The sequence below is a fragment of the Canis lupus genome, chromosome 36, assembly GCF_003254725.2.
Source record: "Canis lupus dingo isolate Sandy chromosome 36, ASM325472v2, whole genome shotgun sequence".
Lineage (NCBI taxonomy): Eukaryota > Metazoa > Chordata > Mammalia > Carnivora > Canidae > Canis > Canis lupus.
In genome coordinates, this window is record NC_064278.1 from 7471486 (window position 1) to 7498797 (window position 27312).

At 36.7% G+C, this 27312-nt stretch overlaps 1 protein-coding gene and 1 pseudogene across 8 annotated transcripts in view; one reads left to right on the plus strand and one right to left on the minus strand.

Moving 5' to 3' along the window:
- Positions 1–27312, plus strand: part of SLC4A10 (solute carrier family 4 member 10) — a 286086-nt gene that overhangs the window by 204778 nt on the left and 53996 nt on the right. For all 8 annotated transcript variants that reach the window (XM_049106281.1, XM_025471057.3, XM_049106286.1 and 5 more), the window contains 3 exons: positions 1154–1328; positions 1909–2042; positions 2438–2683. In XM_049106281.1, coding sequence (XP_048962238.1) covers positions 1154–1328; positions 1909–2042; positions 2438–2683 — 555 coding nt within the window. The remainder of the gene's footprint in view (positions 1–1153; positions 1329–1908; positions 2043–2437; positions 2684–27312) is intronic.
- On the minus strand, positions 23949–24631 carry LOC112674611 (ribulose-phosphate 3-epimerase-like; annotated as a pseudogene).

Here is a 27312-nt window from a genome sequence, read left to right on the forward strand (position 1 = left end):
CTTTTCAATTGGAATTTCATCCTATTCAGTTTCTCCTACTCCATATCTTTCTGATGGAAGCAATCACTAGTAAAACATAGTGATTGTATCACTTACATACTAGTTAAGATACTTACTAACATGTTACTATTGGGTCTATTTCAGATCAGGGGAATTAAAAATGATAGTCAAAATGAAGAGATACATTTTCAAGGCATACCAGAATGTTTCTCAATAGAACAATAATTTGCAAGATAATTCTTAGCTTGCCAGTGAATATTTCTATCTAGAAAATAAATAACAAAAGTTAATATTTTTGCATAATTCAAATATATTCAGCATACTGGCAGTGTATTGGAAATAATAGGATTTTTAAATTCCCTGCAGGAACTTAATCATAGTCTTAATTCATTTTAATATGACATCTTTATTCCATGGAGCACAAAGAGCTCTTAGTAGCCAAGTGTTAAATCCACATATTATTATCAAATGTTCAAAAACGAATACCTGTTCATTACTCTCCTTCCACTTATGGAGGCACTCTGTCTTTACTAGGTGTTACCGTCATCCTTAAGGCCATTTAGAAGCATGTTTGAAACAATACCTGGTGAGGAATATCTTGGCAGAGAAAGTAGGTAACTGGAGCCATGGTTAAACACTACTTCTTCTCTCCAGGGTAATATTCACTCACTATTGGAGAATACAAAAGCCAATTTACCCTCCCAACCTTCACTTTCTGCTACACTAAATGAAGTGTAAACAATTAGAAAATATTACCAGTGATTGAGGGTAGCAGGCCTGAGTTTAGGAAGAATAGATGGGTATAGAAATGGCACAGAGATTAGAGTAATCCTTAAATCTCATTTTTTGAATTTTGATTGAGGAAGCACTCTGAACCTTGTTTGAGAGAATCTGGTTTTTGTTTTGTTTTGTTTTTGTTTTTGTTTTTGTTTTGGTTGCTGGCACAATATTTGGTTAGGGATTGAAGTAACATAGTGGTACAAAGCCATCTCTGTAGATCATGATAATAAAATGTAGCAGGTTAAAATGGGTCTCATCTCTGCTGATGGAAAACGTATACTGTGACCTGGCAACAAAGTAAATGAGGATTTTGATTTGTGTGGGTTTTTTTTATATTTGGATTTCACTTTTGTGTTTCTCCCCCCTGTCTTAGGATTTTTGGGGGACTTATTTTAGATATCAAAAGAAAAGCTCCATACTTCTGGAGTGACTTCAGAGATGCTTTCAGCCTGCAGTGCTTAGCATCTTTTCTGTTTCTCTACTGCGCGTGTATGTCTCCTGTCATCACATTTGGAGGACTGCTGGGAGAAGCAACTGAAGGTCGTATAGTATGTATTGTGTTTTTCTTAGAATTCTAAACCTCAATCAGTTTTTAATATTCATGGTTAGACAAGTATCCATTTACATATTTATTCTGTTATTAGGAGAGATTTGATGTGTGGTCTTACCGGTACACTTCATATGAGTTTCCTGGATGGCTAGTAGAACTAGTAGTCTGGGAGTGGAATATCTCAGAAGTTAATTCTTGGTCTTACACAAGGTTCTAGTCTCATCCCTGATCCTCAAGGCTTGGCTAGCTTTTTGCTCTGGTTCTCACCTCACAAGGAGTCCCTTTCCTATTTATACAGGCCATGCTTCTGTCTTGACACTTACCATAAATACATGTAAACTCTTAGTAGACAAGAGAAAAGCAAGATAAGGAATATGGAGAGGACATATCCGCACTGAGTATCAATCCTATCCTGCTGACTGCTTGTCCCCGCCTCTTACCCTACATCCTGCCCAAGGTCACTAGGCTTTTCATGGCAAAGGAGAAAGAATATACTCATGTATTTTAAACATTTTCTCCCTAGTTATAATGGTTGCCTGTGCAGCTTAGATAATGGACTTATTTATATCTCTACACAGAGTGCAATCGAATCCCTCTTTGGAGCATCTATGACTGGGATAGCCTATTCTCTCTTTGGTGGACAGCCTCTTACCATATTAGGCAGTACAGGACCAGTTTTGGTGTTTGAAAAGATTTTGTTTAAATTTTGCAAGTAAGTGTTAAATACTTTTGGCCCTTAGCCCCTTCCTATTTCTCCACTGTATTTATACTTCTCCCAACATCACATTTGGGGGTCTGCTGGGAGAGGTAGAAGTGGCTGATTCAATTCAGTTTGCCATTTTTGTCTTTCCATGGAAATAAAGAAAAAGTGAAAGATTTGTGTGATTTGTTATGTAAAATTTATAAAAAATGATATTCTGTTCTACACAGAGAAACTCCTTTTAGTTTTGTCCCCTTAGACGTTCCCTTTAGACAGTCTTGAATTTAGATACTCATGGAATGTGAAGCTTATTTACTTTCACTTCCTGAATTAGACTTCTTTCCATCTATTTGAAATGGTGGCAAGCTGCTAAATGACCTTATTTCTACTTCTTTTCCTCCTTCTAGAGAATATGGGCTATCATACCTCTCTCTAAGAGCTAGCATTGGACTTTGGACTGCTACTCTGTGTATCATACTAGTGGCCACTGATGCAAGCTCCCTTGTCTGCTACATCACCCGGTTTACTGAAGAAGCTTTTGCTTCTCTTATTTGCATCATTTTCATTTATGAGGCCCTGGAGAAGTTGTTTGAACTCAGTGAAGCATATCCAATCAACATGCATAATGATTTGGAACTGCTGACACAATACTCGTAAGTAACATTTTCCCTGTTGGCCATGAGGCTTTATCTCTTTACAAAATTACTATTGTTTTTAGAAATATGAGAAAGTTACCCTGCAGATAATGTGACTTAAACTGATTCATGATCCAAATCCTTGACCAGATTCTCAGAGTTGAACAGGATTTTAAAAGTCATCTCAGCAGCTACTCATCTGATACTCAGGTTCTCATTATAAAAACAAAAACAAAACTCACTGAAGTTAAATGTAATTTTGCTTTCAGATCTTACAGCATTTCTGATGGAGGTACTCAGGCTTTTCCTGTTGAAGGTGATATTACAGTTTAGGGTTAAAGATGGGACTGTACCTACTGCCCTTTCTAGTTTTAGTTTGGAATTTCTCTAAGGCTATGTTTGTGGAGTAGGTGTGGACAGTATATTGCTCCTTCCTTTGATTTGATTCTAGGATTTTTTGGTCGCATTTATATATACATTTTTGTGCAGCAAATATTTGAAGCAATATGTTCTTTACAAGGCAGTTAAGCCATCAACATTCTTATAAACTGCTTAGATATGGCCTACAATCCCTTGAAGATTTATTACCTTTATTTACTAGTAGAAGATAGAATTGTTGAAATTAGGCCAAAATAGTATAATGTTAGAATTTTGTTAAGAATGATGTAGTGATAGTGTTGAAAATAGCATGATATTTAGTACTTCTGATTTTTTGTGGTCATCAGAGACATCAGTATACATCAGTATTCTTCTGTTTCAGGCAAGAAAAATTGGAATGAAAATATAAAATAACTTCCCCAAAAAGCAAATAGTGAGGGTGTTGTGAACAGGACTCAGAAGTGGATGAAGGCGCTGTCAGGGACGCTCAGGAAGCAGACAAATAAGAAAAGCAGTTTGATCAGTTTGAGGGATAACCCTTTCAATTCTCTTTAGAGAGCAGTGTCACCTAATTTGGATATCCTTGCTGGGATATATGTGTATCTGCTTGGATTTTTCAAACTTATTACATGCCAGATACTATACTAGAGGCACGAATAATACTTTGTCCTCAGTGAGCTTCCAGTTTAGTAGGAAATGTAGACAAATAGACAACACAATGAAGTAAGTGCTGTGTGAAGAGATTGGTACAGAATGCAATGGTACCACATCAGACAAACACCCAACCTGGATTTTGGGTTCATAGAGGCCTTCCTGGAGGAAGTGACATAGAAGACCAAACAAAATATTAGTAGGAGTTAGGAAGGTGCTGAGGAACGCGGTAGGTGAGGAGTCCAGATGGAAGGAATGGTCTGGATGCAAGAAATGCATGAATGCTTTGAAATATTTGTTGAAAGTCATATAGGTAGTGATAAAACAAGAAACTAGATTCAGGTTTTATGATTTTGATGCAATTGTTCAGTACACCGATGGATACAAACAAGCTCTCCAAAAGAAACAATATAGAACAGGTACAACAGGTAAAAGCAGAACTATTCCGTTTGAAGTGGTGGGGACACACCATCTGTCCACCCTTCCTATTGTTCTGAACCCTCAGTGGTCACTTCTAAGGTACTTCAGACTGAGGAAAACCATTTTAATATCTCCCAGTTTAAAAAGGGAAAAGATCAGAGAAGCAAAGACTCTGCCCTGGATAATGGTCATAACTTGAAGGTAGAAGAAAAAAATAAGACAGAAGAAGCAGAAAAAGAAAAAAACCTGGATAATGTCAGGTTGTAAAAGGCAAGGGACAAGGCTATGCCAAGAGACAGTTAGAAGACAGTGGTGCAGAGATCCAACAGACTGAGGGAGAGAGATAATCATTAGCTTAAGAAACAGTGTTGGGTAGGGAGGGGAGACAGAGCTAAAAGCTAGTTTGCAAAAGATGGAGAAGGGGGTAGGCAGGGGTCATGAAATGGAGAAAGTATGCATTGGCCATTTTGGTGTCAAAGAAACTGCCAAACAGGGCCTGCTGGAGAGGGCAGTGAGGTCCCGAGAATGGTCATTTGTGACGGAGCAGAGCTATGTGTGATTGGAAACGAGGACACCGAGGCAGATGAAAGAAAGAGATTAGAGATGATGGTGAGAGAGTAGATAAATGTGGGATTGCAACCTTCCCAAAAGTGATGAGATCAAGACAAATTGTGGGGTTCAGTAAGACAAATGCTCAGAGGATAATTGGTGAGCAAAAATAGCCTTGTTTGTCCAAGATTCCTGCTTTTCAGAGCAATCAAGAGGAGGAGAGTTGCATGGGTCCTGACTTCCTCAGTGTTTCCATCTCTTTTTTTTTCTCTAAAAACAGATTCCTTCAAGCTTAAGTTCAAGTTCTGCTTTATCACAGTGTAGGCATCCAAAACCTAATCATCTGAAGGCAGAGCGGGAATGTGTGCTGATCACTGTGTTCCATTGCCCAAGTGCTCTTCTCAGCCACAATTAGGAAAGATGGTTCATCCTGCTGAGTGCTCAGGTTTTAGTATCGTTTGGTGCTGAAATGGGTATAAGAGAAACAGGGAGGTTGACAGTCTCCCTGAGAAATGTGCTGACCAGGTATCTTTACTGTACCATCTTCACTTTGCTTTTTACACCGTGATTCCCTGGCCCTCAGTACTACTCACATTGTGTGCATGAATCTGATCAGTAGTGACATTTGCTGGTCTTTGGAGAAGCAAAACCAATATTTTGGTATGCACATAATGCATATATTTATCAATGTACTTTTAGTCACGTGAATTTAAAAAAGTAAGTAAAATTATTGCTAACAATAATGGCTAATGCATTGTATAATCTCATACTTGTGCCGAAAGCATTTTCTGTTTCATGGATTCCGTACAGCACGTTTGGTCATTTTCTTGTTCTTGCCACTGTGACCTTTTCACACTAATCAGTTTGTAGTGTCATACTCATGCTCACCTAAATTTTCTACTGATGTTGCTGGCCTCATGCTTTCACAGTTTTTAAGAGAAAAATTCTTAGAAAATGTCATAGCTAGGATGCAGTATATCTGAGATTGCAATCTTTGCAAAATTAATACACCCATGCTCTCACATAGTTTGTTTAGGTGTAAGATATTGAAGAAGGCATCACATTTAGGATCTGCATTTCAGATATTCTTTATGCTTGAGCGTCCTATATTCAAATTTTCTTAAATTCATAGTTTTATCAACCATTAACACAATGTCTTTGATTTTTTAAAAAACTTTCCTAGTTTTCCTGGCATCTTAACCTTGTAATGTGGTAATATGTAGACCTTATATTTGAAGCTATAAGCTTTCTTTTCATTGTGCCAAGAGCAAGTGTCAAGATAATCAATTTAGTTTCAAGAATATATACATTACACCAGATGATCAAGTGGAATATGTCAAGTTAGCAATAAGTAATGAGTTTGTGGAAATAACTGTTTCTAGGTTGCTTTGATTTTAAGAAATGGCAAAAATAGAATAAAACATTCAGCTTATGTAAGATGGATTGTTCCTTCAATATATAATAATAATCTAAGCTCTCAAAGATGGTTAGCAAAAGAAAGAGTGGGATGGTATTCTTTGTAGTTGGTTGGGTCAAAGCAAAGAGCAAGGTCTATTACTCTAATTTCTAATATACTAGCACACTAGGGTTAAATAATATCCAGCAATTACCAAGCCATTAGGATGAGTGATTTACTACTAGGGTATAGGAGGATTTTTGTTTGGTTGGTTTTGGTTTTTTCCCTATCTCTTTGTTGTTTTTTCCAACTCCCAGCTCTCCAGATAAACCAAGACTGTTCTGGATAAATGTCATTTATTGACTGACGTTATACTCATAGAAGAATATTATTTTTCTTATCTCTTCAACTAGATTTGAGTCTCCTTCAAAGTAGAAAACATGTAATAATTTTATCCCTCTAGTCCCAGCATAATACCATAACTGTAGTAAGTGATACATATTGATTAACTGAACATGCTGTAAAAGAATTGACATTACTTGGACAATCTTGTTTGACACGTAAAGACAACTGTGCTCTTTTACAGTGTCTATAACATGACTCTTAAAGGTTTCATCCAAAAATTTTTAATTGACTTGAGGTGTTATGAAAATCTTAATGTGGGACAAGATGTACAAATCTGGATCCATAAAATTAGTTTTGATGGAAGATTTAGATAGGGTGCCTAATATGGTGGATAAGTCATGTGGAAGAATGAGAGACAGGATTGCAACCTATAGCAGAGATTGAAAAGTTTCTCAGAGATGTAGAGAGAAAGAAGATGGAAGGGAAATTCTAACAGCTTATTAATTTAGTATTCACTAGTCAAAAAATAAAGATTAAAACTCAGATTTAGAGAAACCTCTGCACTACAACTTTTTTAAATCAGATTTTTACTACCTATACACTCAACGAACTTAATCAGATTTCTTGCAACATGAGTTTATAATTATATCTTTATGTATTTATTTGTGTAAGGTATGTGTAACCCCACTAGGTTAGTCTCTGTAATGCTAGGTCCATGACTACTAGGCACACTTTTGAACCCACTGTCCTAGCAGAGTGCTTGGCATGTGTCACAAAATAGGCATGTTCATATTTTTACATTTCTGGAAATAGCCCTTACGATTGATACACACATTTAATAGAGTTTTTTCTCCTTTAAAAAGCTGATAGGTTATCTGACATCTTAAAGTCAAATAAATATAATTGTAAGCACTCAATAAACAACTATTCAATACAGAAACTTTTGGCAATCCATCTCATTCTTGATTTTTAATCCAAACACTTGCTATCTTTGTTTTCCCTTCTTGCTTTGAACCAAATTCTTATTTTAATGATAAAGTCTTAACTTCACTAGCAATAGTATCCAATGTAAATTTATCATTTGCCTGTTTTATCCTGATTGTTTCTAATGGATTATGAGCCTTTTGTGTACAAGATTAATGTCTCTTCATCTTTCTGTCTCCAGAGGCCAAGGGGATTGGTAGATACCAGTAGGCCTTTCTTAACTGTCTTATAACAATGTTACTTCTCACATGTACCTTCAGCTACTATTTTCCTTCTCTATATCTATAGATTTGTAGACTTTAAATAGAATTATCTTTCATGCTTTCCTGTCAAATAGCTGTGAAAGGACGGAAACTTTTATGAGCATCCAACATTAAAGGGAGCGTGATAAGCAAAAAATGTTGGTTTCTTCTCTTAAGATGCATTGAATGGCCTCAAGTCAATGTGGCTGTGTATCAAATACACAAGTTCTTTGTTGAGATGTGATGAACAATCTGAGAGATTTTACAATCTTTGAAGTACTGACCTCATTTCACTTCCTGAATTGACCTAGATTTAAGGATACATTCTGAAATATTTTAAATGGAATATAATGATGTTTCAATTTATATTAAAACATCTCAGCACAGTTACTGCAGTTAAGATATGTATGTAGGTTAACTCACAGCCATAGGTAGCTGCTATTTTAAGCAGGAGTCTGAACTCCAGGAGTGCTCAGCTAACATTAAAGCAGAGAGCCTAAACTCCAGAAAAGACCACAAACCTATCTAGTAACCACATCTCAATCAGCACTAAGGCTTTGCTGAATCTCAGAAATGGATTTTCATTGGTGAAAGTACTGGCTTGTTAATCAGTGTAATGAACCACATTAGTATAATTAAAGGTAATCAATTTGAACTAAATGAAAATAAAAACATAGCTTATAAAAGCTTGTGAGATGCAATAAAGGCAGTGTTTAGATGGAGATTTATGGCACTGAATGCATGGATTAGAAAAGAAGAAATATCTAAAATCAGTTATCTAAGTTTCAACCTTAGGAAACTAGAAAAAGAAAAGCAAATTAATTTAAAAATTAGCAAAAGAAAAGAGATAATAAAGATTAAAGCAGAAATTCATGAAGTTAAAAATGGGAAATCAATAGAAAAAATTAAAGGACCAAAGTCTGGTTCTTTGAAAAGATAAAATTGATAATCCTCCAACCAGGCTAACAAAGACAAAAAGAGAGAGTACACAAATTGCTAATATTGGAAATTAGAGAGGGGACATCACTAAAGATCCCACGGGCACTAAAAAGAAAATAAAGTAATACTATGACGACACAAATTTGATGATCTAGATGAAATGGACTAATTCCTTGAAAGAGACAGTCTGCCGAAACTCATACAGGAAATAGATGATCTGAATAGGCCTATATCTATTAAAGAAGTTAAATCAATAATTAATAACCTTCCAAAAAGGAAAACGCCAAACCCAAATGAATTCACTGTTGAATTCTGCCAAACATTGAAGGAAAAAATTATACCAGTTCTCTACAATCTCTTTCAGAGGATGGAAACAGAGAGGCTACTCCCTAACTCATAAAGCTAGCATTAGCCTAATACCAAAACCAGACAAAGATGTAAGAAAAGGAAACTACAGGCCAATATCTGTCAAATATGCAAAAATCCTCAAAAAACATTGGCAACTCAATTTCAACAGTGTGTAAAAAAATTATATGCCACAATTAAATGGGATTTATTTCAAATATGCAAACCTGGTTCAACATTCAAAAATCAGTTAATACAAGACATTCCATCAACAGACTACAGTTGATAAATTCCATGGTCATATCAAAAGCAGTAAAAGCATTTGACAAAATCCAACACCCATTTATGATAAAACTTTGGGTAAACTAGGAATAGAGGGGAACTTCCTCATCATGATAAAGAATACAGAAAAACACAGCTAATACCATACTTCATGGTGAGAAACTAGAAATTTTCTCACTGAGATCAGGAACAAGTCAAGGATATCTTCTCTCACCACTCCTTTTTAACATCAGAATGGAACTTCTAGCAAATATTGTAAGACAAAAGCAAATAAAAAATATACAGATTTGGCAGCCCGGGTGGCTCAGCGGTTTAGCACCACCTTCAGCCCAGGGTGTGAACCTGGAGACCCGGGATCGAGTCCCACGTCGGGCTCTCTGCATGGAGCTTGCTTCTCCCTCTGCCTGTGTCTCTGCCTCTCTCTCTCTCTCTCTCTCTCTCAATCTGTGTGTCTCTCATGAATAAATAAATAAAATCTTTAAAAAAAGTATACAGGGGATCCCTGGGTGGCGTAGCGGTTTAGTGCCTGCCTTTGGCCCAGGGCGGATCCTGGAGACCCGGGATCGAATCCCACGTCGGGCTTCCGGTGCATGGAGCCTGCTTCTCCCTCTGCCTGTGTCTCTGCCTCTCTCTCTCTCTCTCTCTCTCTCTGTGTGACTATCATAAATAAATTAAAAAAAAAGTATACAGATTGAAAAGGAAAAATAAAACTGTCTTTGTTTATAAATGACATGATTGTTTCTGTAGGAAATCTGGAAGAATCAACAAAACATTCTTGGATAAATAAGTAAATATACCAAGGCTGTAGGATACAAGGTTGATATATAAAAGTCAATCACTTTCCTATATACCGGCAATGAACAAGTGGAATTTGAAATTAAAAACAAAATACCATTTACATTAGCACTCCAAAAAAATACTTAAGTATAAGTCTAACACAATATGTATAAAATCTATATGAGGAAAGTGAAAAAACTCAAATGAAACAAATTTTAAAAACCCCAAATAAATAGATAGTACATGATCATTGTTAGGAAGACTCAGTATCGCCAAGGTGTCAATCCTTCCTAATTTGATCTACAAATGCAACGCAATCCTAAGTAAAATCCTAGAAAGTTATTTTGTGGATATCAACTGATTCTAGAGTTTGCTTCTGGAGAGGCAGAGGTCCAGAATAGCCAACACAGTAATGGAGGAGAAAAAAGTTGGAGGACTGGAACTACCCGATTTCAACACTTACTATGAAGCAGTAGTAACCCAGACAGTGAGGTATTGGCAAAAGAATGGATAAATAGATCAATGGAACAGAATAGAGAGTCCAGAAATACACCCCCATAGATATAGTAAACTAATCTTTGACAAAGAAGCAAAGACAATACAAGGGAGCAAAGACAGTCTTTTCAACAAGTGGTACTGGAACAACTGGATATCCACATGCCAAAAACTGAATCTAGACACAGACTTAAAGCCCTTCATAAAAATGGACTGAAAATGGATCATATTCCTAAATGTAAAATGCAAAACTATAAAAATCCTAGAAGATAACACAGGAGAAACTCTAGATGACCTTGGGTTTAGTTAGGACTTTTTAGATACAACATCAAAAGTATGATTCATGAAAGAAAGAATTAAAGCTGGACCTCATTACAATTAAAATATTCTGCTCTGTGAAAGATAATATTAAGAGAAGGAAAAGACAAGCCACAGACTGGGGGAGTGCATTTACAAAAGACATATCTAATAAAGAACTGTTACCAAAGAACTACTAAAACTTGACATTAATAAAATAGGATTTTTAGGGCAGTAAAACTACTCTGTATGATACTATAATGGTGCATACATGTCATTATAAATGTGTCCAATCCCATAGAGTGTCCAACAGCCAGAGCGAATCCTAATGTGAACTATGGACTTTGAATGATAATAATGTGTTAAATGTGGTTAGTTGGTTACTGCAAATGTTCCACTCTGGTGGTGAATGTTGATAATGGGAGAAGTGATATATATGTCCAGGCAGGGGGGTATAAGGGAAATCTCTATCTTGTGCTCAGTATCCCTGTGAACCTGAAACTACTCCAAAAAATGAAGTCTATTTAAAAAATTAAAGGTAATTTTTATATATGATATTGGAATCTAGCAAGTGAATCGTGAGCTTCAGCTCCTAGTGATGGCACTTGAGGCTTAATTTATAACTGATTCAATATCCAGCCAGTTTTCGTACCTGATGAGAGGCTAAAACAGTACCAGAATTCTGCTTATGGAATGTTTTACCTGCGAGGCATGTTGCCATGAAGCCTTTATGAGCTGAGTGTAATGCCAGTGCTGGCACTTTGTATATGATTTGATAATGTTACTTGGGGCATCTGCCATTCCTATTGGGAAGTTTTGAACCAGTTATTCTTGTTCATGTAAAATGTTGCTACATTATTTATTCATTTATCTCCACTTTGCTGGATATTTTAAGTGTCACCGCTACATACTTAATAATATTAGTCATGCTGAGTAGAGGCTTAGAGACATTGCTAATAACTTGTTTGGGGGGAAGAAACACTTCCCTTTAACTATTGAATTAATATGTTAATTTCCCTGAACACTATTTCTGCTAGATATTTTACAAAACTAACCAAATTCAGTTAACTTAGCATATTTTTTATACATAAAATTCTTTTTTAAAAAGATTTATTTATTTATTTGTAAGAGACACAGAGAGAGAGGCAGACACAGACAGGGGGAGAAGCAGGCTCCGTGGGGGGGCCTGATGCGGGACTCCATCCCAGGGTCCCAGGATCACACCCTGAGTTGGAGGCAGACGCTCAACCACTGAGCCACATAGGTGTCCCTATACATGAAATTCTTGATAAAACAAGGTGTTCATTTATTTTTTAACAAAGAGGAAAACATCAGATAAAGAAGGATTTATATACAACTCTGGAAAAGAAGATGCTTACTTTGTAAAAACATTCTGTGGTTATTGTTCTCAGTAGCAGGCAAAAGAGTTGTTATAAACCACCCCAAAAAATTATCTCTATAAACAATCTCTCCGCAAGACTGTACAAATATTATGTGAAGGGTAACAAAATATGCTGTATAGATGAACTCTTATTGCTAGCCTCTGTGAAGTTGTGTCCAAGCCAGTTATGCTACTTCCACTCACTCCACTGTGTTGCTCATCTCTTCATTACATACATACCTGGTGTCTTCTTGTCTTCCTGTTCTATTAGAACTTGCTCTAAAGATAATTAGTAGGAGTCTAATTTTCTTTCTTCCATTTAAAAAAATTTTGATATCAAAAAGAATGAAGCACCCACAGTAAAAAAAAATTTTTAATTATAAAATCAAATTTTTAGAAGATAAGAGATGGTCCTACTCACTCTGAAATCATATCACTGAGTATTATGGGCTGAATTGTTGTTCCTCAAAATTTGTATGTGGAAGCCCTAAACCCCAGGAGCTCCAAACTGTGACTATATTTGAAGACGGTGCTTTTAAAGAGGTTATTTGGGTTAAGTGAGGTCATATGGGTGGATCCTAATGAAATCTCACTGGTGTGCTTATAAGAAGAGAAAATTTAGGCACACAGACATGCTAATTGCACATACGTGTTGAAAAGACCATGTGAAGACACAGCAAGAAGGCAGCCATCTGCAAGTCAAAGAGAGAGGCCTCAGAGGAAACCAACCCTGTTAGCACTTTGATTGGGGAGTTTCAGCCTCCAGAACTGGGAGAGAATAACTTTCTGATGTTTAAGCCAACCAGTCTGTGGTATTTTGGTATGGCAGCCCTAGTAAACTAATATACTGGGTAGATGCTTATAACTTCGTCCAATTTGTGTTTGGAGTTGTAGACCAGATTCTCTCAAGTCTCTCCTCCTATTAATGGAGGTTCCATCCTTTCAGCTGTTTAGAATAAATAAAACCATGAATTTATTCTTGACTTTCTCACACATCTAGATTTCTCAGCAAATCAAATGGCTTTATATAGAAGATGAACACTTTTTTTTTTAAACCACCCTCTCTACCTCCATACTCTCTTTTCTAAATTATTTCAGTTCGATTTCCAACTAGTGTTCCTGATTTTATACTTGTTCTTTCATAGACTCTTCTCTATGAAGCAGCTGGACTTGTTCTCTTAAAACTCAAGTCACATCATGTTACTCTGCTATTCAAAGCCTACTGATAGCATCCCATTCTTTTCAAAGTATTGTGTGATCTGTTCTCTCTTATCTCCTACTTCTTCACTCTTCTGCCCCAGGCACACTGACCTGCTTGCCCTTCTGTAAACATACTTGGCATGTTTCTGCCTCTCAATCTTCATGTTTGCAATTCTTTTTGCCTGAATGCCCTTCCCCAGATATCTATGTGGCTTATTCCTTTCAAAATTAGCTACTTGAGGACTTTCTATCTGAAATTTCAACTCTCTTCTCTCCTTCTCCTGTGTAAAATATTATATAATTTACTTAGATATTTAAAAGTAAGATTTATTAAGGCATCATTTTTGCGCACAATAAAATATACTCTTTTAAGTATATACTTAAATGAGTCTTAACAAGTGAATAACAGCGTATTGAAATATAGAACATTTCCCAAAATGTTTCCTTATGCTCCTTTGCAATCAATATCTCACACGAATCCACAACCCCTGACAATTACTAATATGATTTCTGTCTGAAGTTTTGCCTTTTCTAGAATTTCACAGAAGTAGAATTATAGAGTATGGGAACTTTTGTGTCTGCTTTTTTTTTTCATTTATTATAATACTGTTAAGATATACTCATTTTGTTATATGCCTCAGTTTATTCCTTTTTATTAGTGGGCAGTATTCCACTGTATAAATGTACCACAAATTATCTATCCAATCATAAATTGATGGCCATTTGGGTTGTTTCTGCTTTGAGGCTATATTACTTTACCTGAAGGTCTTTATTTGGGCTATGTCTTCATGTTCTCTTGGGTAAATATGAGGAAATAGGATTGTTGGGTTGAAAAGAGTATATTTTAGCTTTTTTAAAATTTTTATTTATTTATGATAGTCACACAGAGAGAGAGAGAGAAAGGCGGAGACACAGGCAGAGGGAGAAGCAGGCTCCATGCACCGGGAGCCCAACGTGGGATTCGATCCCGGGTCTCCAGGATCCACCCTGGGCCAAAGGCAGGCACCAAACCGCTGCACCACCCAGGGATCCCATATTTTAGCTTTATAAGAAACTGCCAATGTGGTTGTACCATTTTCATACTTACCAGCAATGTATGAGAGTTCCCATTGATCTGCATCCCCACCAGCATATAGTTTTGTGCTTATGTATGGTGGGTCCTTTATTAATTAATCTAATTTATTTATTGTCTGTGCCCCTTCTAGAGTGAACAATTCATGAATGGAGGGAATTTAGTCAGTTTCGATCACTGCTTTTCCAGTGTCTGAATCAGTTCCTGGCACAAAATAGATATTCAATGAATTTTTGTTGCATAAATGAATATTACCTCTGTTTAGGGCTAAAAACTTAAGACAAACAAAACACAAAAAACCAGAGGGTCAGAGGGCTTATGACTTACCCAAGTGGAAGAACTGGGGCTAAAACTCAAGACATCTGGGGCACCTGGGTAGCCCAGTCAGTTAAGCATCTGCCTTTGACTCGGGTCATGATCCCAGGGTCCTGGGATGGAGCCTCATGTAGGGCTCCCTGCTCAGTGGGGAGTCTGTTTCTACCTCTCTTTCTGCCCCTTGGCTCCCCCCTCCCCACTGCCTGTGCTCTCTCTTGTACTCTCTCTCTCAATCAAATAAATAATAAATAAATAAATAAATAAATAAATAAATAAATAAATAAATAAAATAGTTAAAAAATAAAAATAAAACCTGAGACATCCAACATCTATTGAATAATTTTGACATTCTACTACATTATAAACCAAAGTAATTTTTATGATAAATATTTAGGATATAGAAGAGTTTGGATAAATTTTTATCGTATTTAGGTCTTTTATTTTATCTTCAAGTAGTTTTTACTTTCTAATAGGAAATACAAAATATAAAAATAGAGATAAAAACATAAATATTTGAATAATAGTAAAAGTAAAATGAATTCTTATCTTAGGGCTTATTAGAACACAACAGTACTTATTTAGATTACCCATAAATAGGCATTTGACAAGGAGGGAGAAAAATCTTGGCTAGAGAAATGAATTGTGCTGCATCACATTGAAGCCCTACATCAACTTGTTATTTTTAAGAAGCCTGGTAATAGCTTGGCTTAAAGATTGGGGTAGGAATCTGCACCAACAACCTATTCTGTGGCCCCTGAGAGCAACCCTCTAGAGATGATGTCTTAACTCTCAAAAAGGCGTAGGAAGTATATTTGAAACACATAGGAAATAAAAGATCTGGAAGCATAACTACCAAACCTATGATATTTGAGGGGGAAGAAGATAGGATTGTGAGAAAAAAAGCTTGTTTTCTCTGTATATTTCAAAGCATCCAACTGACATTGTGTGCATGTATTATTTCATAATTTCTTTCTAAGAATAAGTCTTTTTAAAATTTTATTTATTTATTCATGAAAGACAGAGAGAGGCAGAGTCACAGACAGAGGGAGAAGCAGGCTCCATGCAGGGAGCCCTATGTGGGACTCGATCCTGGGTCTCCAGGGTCACACCCTGGGCTGAAGGTAGGTGCTAAACCGCTGAGCCACTGAGGCTGCCCATGGAATATGTCTTCAGATGGGAAATTCATCTTATGGCAGGTCATAAGATGAGCTAATTAGGGCCAGGTGGTGCTCATCAAATCAGTTCCCTATAACCAAATTTACTTCTCATCTTAGGAAAATAGCTACCTAAAAACTTCAAAGGTAGAGCAAAATGTTTAAGATATAATAAATAGATTTGCTATTTTATTCATGTATTTTCTTACTCACTCACTCACTGGCTCATTCCTTCAATATCCATTTGTCCTCTCTGTTTTGTGTTAGCATTGATAGTACAAAAATGAGTATGATATGGTCTCTACTCTAAAGGAGCTCAGTGATTATCAAGAGGCTACAGATGCACTTTATACATTGTGCTGCAAATTGAATATTTGTTGAGTCAATAAATGAAGAGGGAGCTAGAGACAATGTATACTCAAATAATTGCAGCATACTGTAGCAAGTATTTATACTAGATATATGCATAATGGCCTGAAGGAAGAAGTGAGAAACTACCCTGGGGAGTTGGGAAATATTCAGAGAAGAAATAAACTCTAAGTAATCATGCTATCTCTGTTGTACCTGTCACTTGAGTTTATTATATTTGGCATATTTATGTTCTTTTCTCTTAATTATATCTGTATGTTCTGCATGAGCAGGTCATAATAGAGCCAAGGGCACTGAGGTACATAGAATGGACTCCTGGGACAAATGGGCAAGGATCCTTAAAAATTATAATATGTTTTATCTGGCAAAAAATTAGGGATAATTACAAAGCTCTGAGAAGAATTATGTGATAATAGACTAAAAGATGATCATAGGAAGTGGAACAAGGATCAATAGCCTAGTGTGAAATGTTTAAGTCCTTACTATTGACTCAGACAATGGTAATGAGTGGGGGTGGGGAGGGAGAAAACCCAAAATTGACAAGGCTTTATTCATTCATTCAATAAAAAATTATGGAAAACTTTCTAATTTATATGAACTATAACAACATTTTGCATACATGACTTTACGAATTATTTTAATTTCACAATAACCTGTGGAGCGAGTATTACCCTGCTTTACAGATGATCAGTATGAGGCTCCAACAAGCTAATTTGCCCAATATCATATAGCCAATGAATAATAAATGAGAGTCAAACTCAAATCCATCTGGTGTTAAAGCCCATGAACTTTCTCCTACAACGTATTAAAATAAAAATAATAGTAAAGGATTATTATTATTATTATTAATTATTATTACAATTCCTTAAAAGCAAGAACTGTCATATATTTCTGTGTATTTCCCATAGCAGTTAGTAAAGTAATCTGCACAAAATAATTTAAAACCATTATATATCAATGAATGAATAAACAACATTGCCTGCTGTGTGCTAGACTTTTGGATATAAAAGTGACAAATAGATGGGGTTTCTGCTCTTATATAGCATATTATCTATTAAAAAGTTAGACATTAAACATTACACAAAGAAGTGCTTAATTATAGTTGACATAAGTGCTAACACATAAAGGTGCGGACCATCGGGATCCCTGGGTGGCGCAGCGGTTTAGCGCCTGCCTTTGGCTCAGGGCACGATCCTGGAGACCCGGGATCGAATCCCACATCGGGCTCCCGGTGCATGGAGCCTGCTTCTCCCTCTGCCTGTGTCTCTGCCTCTCTCTCTCTCTCTCTCTCTCTCTCTCTGTGACTATCATAAATAAATAAAAAAAAATAACTATATGTTTAAAAAAAAAAAAAAGGTGCAGACCATCATGAGAGTGAGAAATACTTCCAAAGTTATATATTCAGAGGCCAAGGAGAGGATACAGCTGTTTGAATGGAAATGAAATTCAAATGAGAAAAAGTTTAAGAATTTAATGGAGAGAGTATTTATGTTTTTAGTATTAGCTAGCAGTCATGGTGTTTTACAGAGTTATTTTGCATATTTTTGTAAAGCTCTTTTCTTCATGATATAGCTATAAGTTTAGATAATTTCCTAGAGAGATAAATATAAGTATTTAGACAATCTCTTCTAAGAACAAATTCCAAAATATGGAAATAGATATATTCATCAAAGATTTATCACTGTGTTATTTAAATAATCCTCTAAATAGAAACAAATTAAATGTTTAGTAATAAAAAATAAGTAAACCATGTCACATCTATTAATAATTATAGTTATGAAGAATAACGGAGCCACATGGAGAATGCTTTCATTACGGTGCTACATAGAAAAGATTAAAGGGGTACCTGTGTGGTTCAGCCAGTTAAGCATCCAACTCTTGATTTTGGCTCAAGTCATGATCTCTGGGCCATGAGATCCAGCTCCATATCGGGCTCTGTGCTGGGAATGGAATCTGCTTGGAATTCTATCTCTCCTTCTCTCTCTTCCCCTCCCCACCCATCTTAAAAAAAAAAAAAAGAAAAGTAAAGATTAAAGACATTGTATGCTTATACACATGTTGAAAATATATATAAGAACTACTGTTAGAAATATGTCAAAAACATTATAGTAATAGATGGAAATACTATGAGAGATTTCTTGTTATTTTTTATTCTGTAAATATTCTGTAATGTGATTTTATTATTTTGTTAACTCAAAATACTGAAAAGGAGAAAAGACTAGGTATAAAATGTGTTTGGCTTCTACATAGAAATCATAGTTCTCTGATTTTATGCTTTATATCAATACCTAACTTGCTATACAGCACTCTGGGGGCTAATTTAGTCAATAAAGAGACTTCAAAAAGAGAAATAAATCACGAACCATTATTGTTCAGTACACACAGGAAGGTACTAATAATAACTACAAAGACAAAAAGGAGGGCATCTGCAACCCAGAAACTAAAATTAGTAATAATGTTGAAGGGAGTTCTACCAAATTATGTTTTCCAGAAGACAGCCACAGGCTCTTCTCATGTAAGGAAGACTGATCACCTCCATTAGCCTTGAAACAAAAGCAAAGACTTCTGGATGAGGGCATTTAATTATAATGTTTATCTAATCACTCTGTAGCCATTTATATAAATAAGATGGCATAGAGCACATGCTTTTCTTTGGGCAAAGTAAGTAGAGGATGTGTTTGGTGAAGTGTATTTTAAGCCAAACAATCCAACAACACAAGTCAAGATTATTGGCATTTTATACTGGTGTTTTAAAAACTGTAAAAAAGTGCAGATACTGCCCATTGTTTTGCCTTTGGATTGTTCAACTTCCCAGTCTATGAGCTGATTTTAGCGACAGTTGTATACCAATAACAACGGTGATGATACCTAATACCTAATTAGTATTTACTTATCTATATTGACTCATTTTATTCTCATAATACCCCCATGTGGTTGGTTGCTCTCATTAGCCCCACTTCAAGAAAACTGAAATATAGGGAGGTTAAGTAACTTGCCCAATGTTGTTCAATAAAGTGCTTGGATTTGAATGATATAGGAATTCTGGCTAGAGAGTCTGAAGCCCAGTGTCCTAGGCACCAGGCTATCTTATGCACCTAAAGGAATTTTTTGTCTGTTTGTTTTTGTTTTACAATTTTATTTATTTGACGGGGGGAGAGAGAGAGAGAGAGAGAGAGAGAGCGAGAGCGCACAAGCAGGTGGAGTAGCAGGCAGAGGAAGAGGGAGAAGCAGGCTCCCCGCTGAGCAGGAAGCCCAGTGTGGGGCTTGATCCCAGGACCCTGAGATGATGACCTGAGCCAAAGGCAGACACTTAACCAATTGAACCACCCAGGCATCTTAGACATTTTTTTCATTGATATTTCCATCTTATGGCCAGAGTCACTAAAAATTATTCTAGATGAAACTAACAACAGAGCTTATTCCAGACTCCGATTCCATCTCTTCACATTGCTGTCTCGTTTTCTTTTTTTTCTTCTTTTCCTTTGGTAGTTTTGTATTAGAGTTATTTGGACTAAGTTCATCGATATAGATGAAGAGCAGAAAAGTGAGTTTGTTTCCTCATTTTATCATGATTTATTTATTTAGAATATTTATATATTTAGAATATCTGCTTTTGACATTCAATAACCCTAAATATCCAGAGCCTTTTTTGAGCTACCAAGAGTTGGTACAGATACTTTTTTTTAAAGGTTTTATTTATTGATTCATGAGAGACACACAGAGAGAGGCAGAGACACAGGCAGAGGGAGAAGCAGGCTCCATGCAGGGAGTCCGGCGGGGGACTCGATCCCGGGACTTTGGGATCACTCCCTGAGCCCAAGGCAGACACCCAACTGCTGAGCCACCCGGGTGTCCCTAGGTACTTTTTTTAAAACTTCCTGTACAAGCATGCAGCCTCTAAGAACTAAGTGCTGAGATTTCAAACATCAGAGGGGCAGACTGAGGAAAGAACAATGATTTGATGGCAATACGTGATATCTGTGATGTAGGTTAATAAATGTATTTTTCCTTTTTGGAATTGATTTATGGATGAGCAATATTATTAACTAGAGATAGGCCTGACAAGGAGGCATAGGTGACTAACATCCACTTAGAGACCTGACTCTCCAAAAAATAAGTTTCTTATGAGCTATTTTTATACCAAATTGTACTTTCAGAACAAATTTAGTACTAAGTATGTAGTCATTTCATTGTTGAAATGTAACTATCCTCCCAGAAGTGGAGTAACACATTATGCCATTGTCCTCACTAACACAATACAATCATTTAGAAAACAGAGACCAGGGATCCCTGGGTGGCTCAGTGGTTTAGCACCTGCCTTTGGCCCAGGGCGCGATCCTGGAGTCCCGGGATCGAGTCCCATGTTGGGCTCCCAGCATGGAGCCTGCTTCTCCCTCCTCCTGTGTCTCTGCCTCTCTCTCTCTCTCTCTCTCTCTATGTCTATCATAAATAAATAAATAAAATCTTAAAAAAAATAGAAAACAAAGACCATAACCCTGAGGGAATGATGCATACAGCAAGCATAGTGAGTGGAGACATGATACCAGCCCAGTGGCCAGGTTTAGATGATGCCAAGAGAAATAGGAATCTGGGTAGTTGGGCCAAAGGAGGTGGTGGTAGTATAGCTGTCAGGATATGAGGGCAGGGCTGCAGGGTGTTTTTTGGGGGAGGTCGGATATCTCAAAGGAGAAGTATGTACAAGGGGGAAACTGAGACGATCATACAGTGTAATGTAGTTTATTTAATTCGTTCTAGAGTCATCTCACTCTTCTGGCTGTGCTGATGAAGATTACAGGAAGTTACAGCCGGAGGAAGCATATTGTAGCTAAAAGAGCAGAGGTTTCAGGGTCAAGCAGACCTGGATTCAAATTTGATCAGTATGGCCTTGAATAGGTTACCACTCAGTTTCCTCCATCTATAAAATGTAGAAAAAAAATCAAACGATTAAACTACGAAACAAAGTGCCTCCTGCCATGCACTGGTAGCCGTATGCATGTCATATCTATATGCATAATACACAGTACTAGAGAAAGCACATTTATACATAGATATATACATTCATCTGTTTTAGTGCTACATTTCTCCTTTGTTACATATACTCTTTATTTTATATTTTAGTTTCCTTTCATCATATGCAAATTTACTTTCACCAAATTTTCGGAATATTCAGATCATTTCCTTTTTTTTTTTTTTTTTTTTTTTTAAATTTTTTTAAACTTTTATTTATTTATGATAGGCACACAGTGAGAGAGAGAGAGAGGCAGAGACACAGGCAGAGGGAGAAGCAGGCTCCATGCACCGGGAGCCCGACGTGGGATTCGATCCCGGGTCTCCAGGACCGCGCCCTGGGCCAAAGGCAGGCGCCAAACCGCTGCGCCACCCAGGGATCCCCAGATCATTTCCTATTAAATAATTTTCTCTTGTTCTCCTGAGGTAACTTAGCAAAATGACCAAATTAGAGAATTCTAATTGTTAGCTACCTAAAAAGAATCTTTGCCACTTGATATAACAGATTCAGACAATATATTACTAATTTACTCTGACAATAAAAAGATTATTGCTTCTAATGAATATTAACTGTTTTCTTTTTGGCAACACTACTATGCAGTAATCATCTATGTTATTATTTGAATTTGTCACAAGGCTCAGGAATGATTTCTGGCAGTTCTGCATGTTTAGATGAAACTTGAATGATAGCATATACATTCCCTGGGCACATATAATTAATCTGTGTAGCAGTTTAAATACATGTTTTATGATTCTAAAAAGAAGACTTTAGGGAACATATGCGAGTCTAAAGCTAGGCACATGTTCCCATGACCCTAAGTTACGGATCCTTGAATGATCCCTATCATCTAATAGGACCTTGAAGTCTTACCTGGCAGGTCTCTGAGCAGCTCTCCAAGCCATTTGCTTCCTCACTCCCACCTGCTTAGTTAGCTGGGGATCCCATTGGGGTGAGGAGGGTGGGGGAAGGGCAGGTAGCATTTTTGTTCTTCCTCACACTGCCTTCAGTTTACTTTCTTCTCAGAACCATCCCTAGGGAGCTAAAAGATCTCAGAAATATGAAAAATGTTTCTGCCTTACAAGTTTGGAGGCCCTAGACCTGACCATTTAAAATATTTATTTTTACATTTTTTTCAAGTTCTAACCATTTATGCAGAGAAAAAAAACTACAGATACCTGTCCTTTTAACAAAATTTCTTACCATACTTACATAACAAGAGTTTTTAGAAGAATAAAGTCGTTGGTACATATTTGTTTTCTAAGTATAGCTTTGGGCATAGTTATAAATATTTTAGTTTGTGGGTTAATGCTGTACCTTGTCATATCCTAACCTACCTGGTCTTTCTTGGAGTAATAAAATAGATATCCTTGAGGCCAATATCCAAAGTTTCAGAATATTCTCAGTCATCTGACTCTTCTACAGAATAAAATTAGACTGGAAATAAGACAATGGTAAGCCAAAGAAGCCTCCTTTGCCCACCCCTCACCTCAAGGGCTCCATTTGTAAAAGAAATTTTGACCAGAAATTCTGTGCCCTAATAGATCCCTTTCTTGATACCAGCCTGCTGCTGAGCTTTAGCTTCTCATTTTTAAATGAGGACAAAGATACCTACCCTACTAGTCATAGGCATGATCTGTTGGTTTACTATTATCTCAAAGTACTTTGTAACCCACATAGCAAGCTTATGTAATGATAGCTACTTTATACTGAGTACTAAGTTCTAGGAATAGTACCGGAAGCTTTATATATATTATGATACCTCTTCTAAGCCTCAACACAACCCCGCACAATTGTTATAATTACATTTGATGTACAATGAGTTAACAGAAACTCATAGAGGTTGTGCAGTTTTCTGAAGTCAAATAGGTTGAAAGGGATGAGTCAAGATTCACGTCAGTATTTCCAAATGGAAGCTTTAATTTTCTTTCTACTCAGAACTAAGGCAGCAGTATTGTTTAATGTCCTTAAGAATGGTAGGTGGCATTAAGAAAAGGGGAAGAAAAAATACTGAATAATCTGTCCCTTCCAGGAAAGCTGACAAATAACCTTGATAAAATCAAGGTTGATAAAATCAAGACAAATCAAAATTTTAGAGAAGACCACCTGAAAACCCCTGGGCTTCATACATTTTTATGTAGTAAGTGTTGAGTAAAAAGGGAAAATAGACGTTTTAGATGCAAGAAGAGTTTGGTAGATCCAAGCTTAGATTTTTTTCATAAGTTCCACTCTAGTTATATTGTCAATCATATACACAAATCACAAGTGACATGAAATAAGAAAAATTTAAGGACTTCCTTTGCTTTTGGAAAACCGATGGTAGACAACAGAAAGTTCTTTTCAGAAATGCAGCAAATTATTTTTTCGTAATAGCTAATATGGCTTCTTTAGGCGTTAAGAGAGATTTATTGCATTTCTATTTATAATCTTAATACAGCTATATTTTCATTCTTTATAAAAATCAAGTCTCTCAGCAGAAAGTGTATTTTACCACAGTAATCTTTAAAGTCCATCACTAAAGATGTAAGTATACACACTAATTTCTAACCCCCTAGAGCATTTTGCACAATGGATTTTAGACATTGGAATAAGTAGTTGCTCAGGAAAGCGGTACTGCCTCATGCAATATGATTTAGTGGTCAACATTCTTGTTTTCCAAAAAAAGGGAAATTTCATGAGCAGAAACATTAGGCTCCTTGAGATTTCACTGATGAAGAGAATGTTTCTGAACAAATATATCCTAACAGGTTGATCACAGATCTGGGGGATTCACTCCTCATAATAGCACTGCCGGACAGAGTCATGTTAGCACCTATATTTGCAGTTACGGATCGTGTCATACCTGCCCTAACATTGACCTCTGTGTCTAAAGATGGCACTGGATCCTACACTGTTGGACTTTTGACACTGTATCTTCCATATGTTGCTGCCCTCCAAATTCAGGTTCCACTGGCATAACAGAGCTTGTATCTATCTGATTAGCCCACGTTGCTGAATATTCCACTGTAGCTCCTAGTTTGATGGCAAGTCTAACCTTCATCTCATTTTCCCAAGTATCTTTAATCAAAGCCCCAGGGGTCTTAGTATCCTCAAGATGAAATGTATATTGATTGGCTACTACTGCAGCCACTGGCCTCACCCAGTGTTCCAGTCTGGACACCGTCCTCTGCATGCCAAAGAATCCTGGCCTCGCTGCTTTTAGAAACTCTCTATCACAGGGTGACCAAAGGTGATGTGAACAGAATGCCCATCTATCTGTTACATCTGGGTGCAGATAATTGGCCTGGAGGCCAATGTCTGGACGCACTCAGTACCCAAATTTGGCCAGGTTGCTGTTGAGGATGGATGGGCCAGTCTTACAGCCAGACATTATGGTACTGGTTCCCAAGAACCAAGTTATTCCATGAATCCCCTGGTGAGATGAAGGTGTCATCTCAATCAGTCCTGTTTTAAAATGTGTTGGTACTTTAATTGTTAAGCAGTGACTAATTTTTCTTTTGAAATGATGATCAATTTTCCCAGTGTAAATCAAAGTAAAGCCATGAGTTATAGCTTTGAAGAATTTATTTTAGAATCAGTTATGTCTGAAGTTTACTTGCCTATTATTCAAATGAGTCAGAACTAGCAATTTGCTTTGTTTTTGTTACTTAAGTGCAGTTAGATAACAGAAGAGCTGGCTTGTTTAGTGATTTCACTAAAATATGCAAATGAATAACCTCAAATCTCCACTGATGTGCCCTTTGTTAGTAATATAAATGGGATCAAAGGGCTAGTAAATGTTTTTGTTCCCAACTTCCTTTTAAATGAAATTCTTCCTTTCAAATAAAATTCTATGTGTGTATGTGCATGTATATAAATATACGTATATATACACACATATATATATTTTCCCATTTAATGTATACATCTCCTATAATGCTAATTCTTTCTTATTATGTTACTCCTACAAGAAATTTGGCATATTTTTCCTATTTTGCATTATAGTTTCCTTTTATCATCAATAAATTTACTTTTAACAAATGTTCAGAGTATGAAAATGTTTTCCCATCAAACTCCTATGGTGTTGAGCTTTTTTTTCTGATGCAGAGTAACAGAATGTTCAATTTGGGGGATTTCCCATCATGGGAACATGCTCTCCCTTACTACTGAACTGATCTACAGACAGAGTTTGGCAGGTTCATATATGTATAAGCAGAATAGTAGCAAGACATATGAAGACCTATAAGCCTTGCTTTTTCACTGTTGCTTTTTCATCTAATCCTGGCACAACTGTGAAAGAACCAGAGTTTCTAAACAAGACATTGTAGGCACAATTGGGTATATTGAAGGCTATCATAGGTGTAATCCTTAAACCTTCATTTGGAGGATCCAAGATCAATGTGAGTGCTTACGTTCTACTTTTTTTCACTCCAAGTTTTTATTTAAATTCCAGTTAGTTAACATACAGTGTCACATTAGTTTCAGGAGTAGAATCTACTGATATATCACTTACATGCAACACCCAGCATTCATCACAAGTGCCCTCCTTAATACCCAGCACCTATTTAATCCATCCTCTCACTCACCACCTCTTCAGTACTCTAGGTTCTACTTTTGAGAAATAAGTAATGATCTGATTTCAGACTATAGACATGCTGCTGGCAGCTCTACTGTTAATTTTTACTTCCTAGACCAGTGTCTAAGCATCTTCATTAACTATGGAAAGGTCATTCATGTTAAAATTTGTCCCTGGACATATTGGAATTTATTCCTGGGATTAAGAAAGGATGCCTTGTAGTAATAGGCAGCTCTTTTATGCATGATAACATTGATATCTGTGGTGGTCCAGAACTTCAGGAATTACTTGATCTGCCTCCCACACTTCCCTTTGGTGGGTGCCAAATGCAGTTGTCTACTGTGTCCACTGATTCTTCTTGCAAGACCTGTCAGTGACCTAAGCACTTTCCTTTAATGCCATTTTTTGAAAGCCTGAGCTGCAGTTGTTCTAGATAATGCCTAGATCTGATCTTTTCAATGAATGATGTGGGCTTTGTATGAGGACGGCAAAACCAACATTAATCACAAAAACCAAAGAGATAATGGAATAAGATTAAGAAATCTTTCAAAAAAAAAATCCTTCAAAAGGTTCCTAGTGTTCTCATTTTAACACTCAAAATAATTTTGAGGGCCCTCCATGCTCAGTCTATGCAGTCTGGGCCTTGTCTATCTGCTTCTGCCACACTAAACTTTCTACGTATGTCTATCTGCTCCTTGACTCAGGCCTTCCCACCTGCTATTTGCTCTTTCTAGTCCACCCCCTCCACCACCCTGCCCATACCATTTCTTACTTAATTTTGTTCACTTTTTAGTAGATCTCAGCTCAAACACCACTTTCTTAAAGTTTTCCTTAAGCACCCAGATTCAAGGTGTGGCTCTCCTTTTATTTACCTTCTTAGCAGCCTAGAATTATTTATAGTGCATTTCACAAATGTATTTATATTTTAATTTTTAAAATTGATGTATAGTTGACACAATGTTGTATTGGATTCAGGTGTGCAACATAGCAATTCAACATCTGTATATGTTATGCTGTGCTCACCACAGGGTAGCTGCCATCTGTTTCCATACAAGGCTATTATAATACCATTGACTCTATTCCCTATACTGTGCCTTTTATTGCCAGGACGTACTCATTCCATAATTGGAAGCCTGTAAGTCCCACTCCTCTTCACCTATTTTGGTCATCCCCCAACCTGTTCTCCTTTGGCAGTCATCAGTTTGTCCTCTGTATTATGGATCTATTTCTGCTTTTTATTTGTTTTTGTTTTTGTTTTGTTTTGTTTTGCTTATTCATATGCTTGTTTTTTAGATTCCATATATAAGTGAAGTGAAATTACATAGTATTTGTTTTTCTCTGGCTTATTTCACCTAACCTACTACCCTCTATGTGCATCCATGTTGTCACAAATGGCAAGATCTCATTCTTTTTATGGCTGAGTAATATTCCATTGTGTGTGTTTCTTTATCCATTCATCTGTCGATGGACACTTGAGTTGCTTCCATGTCTTGGCT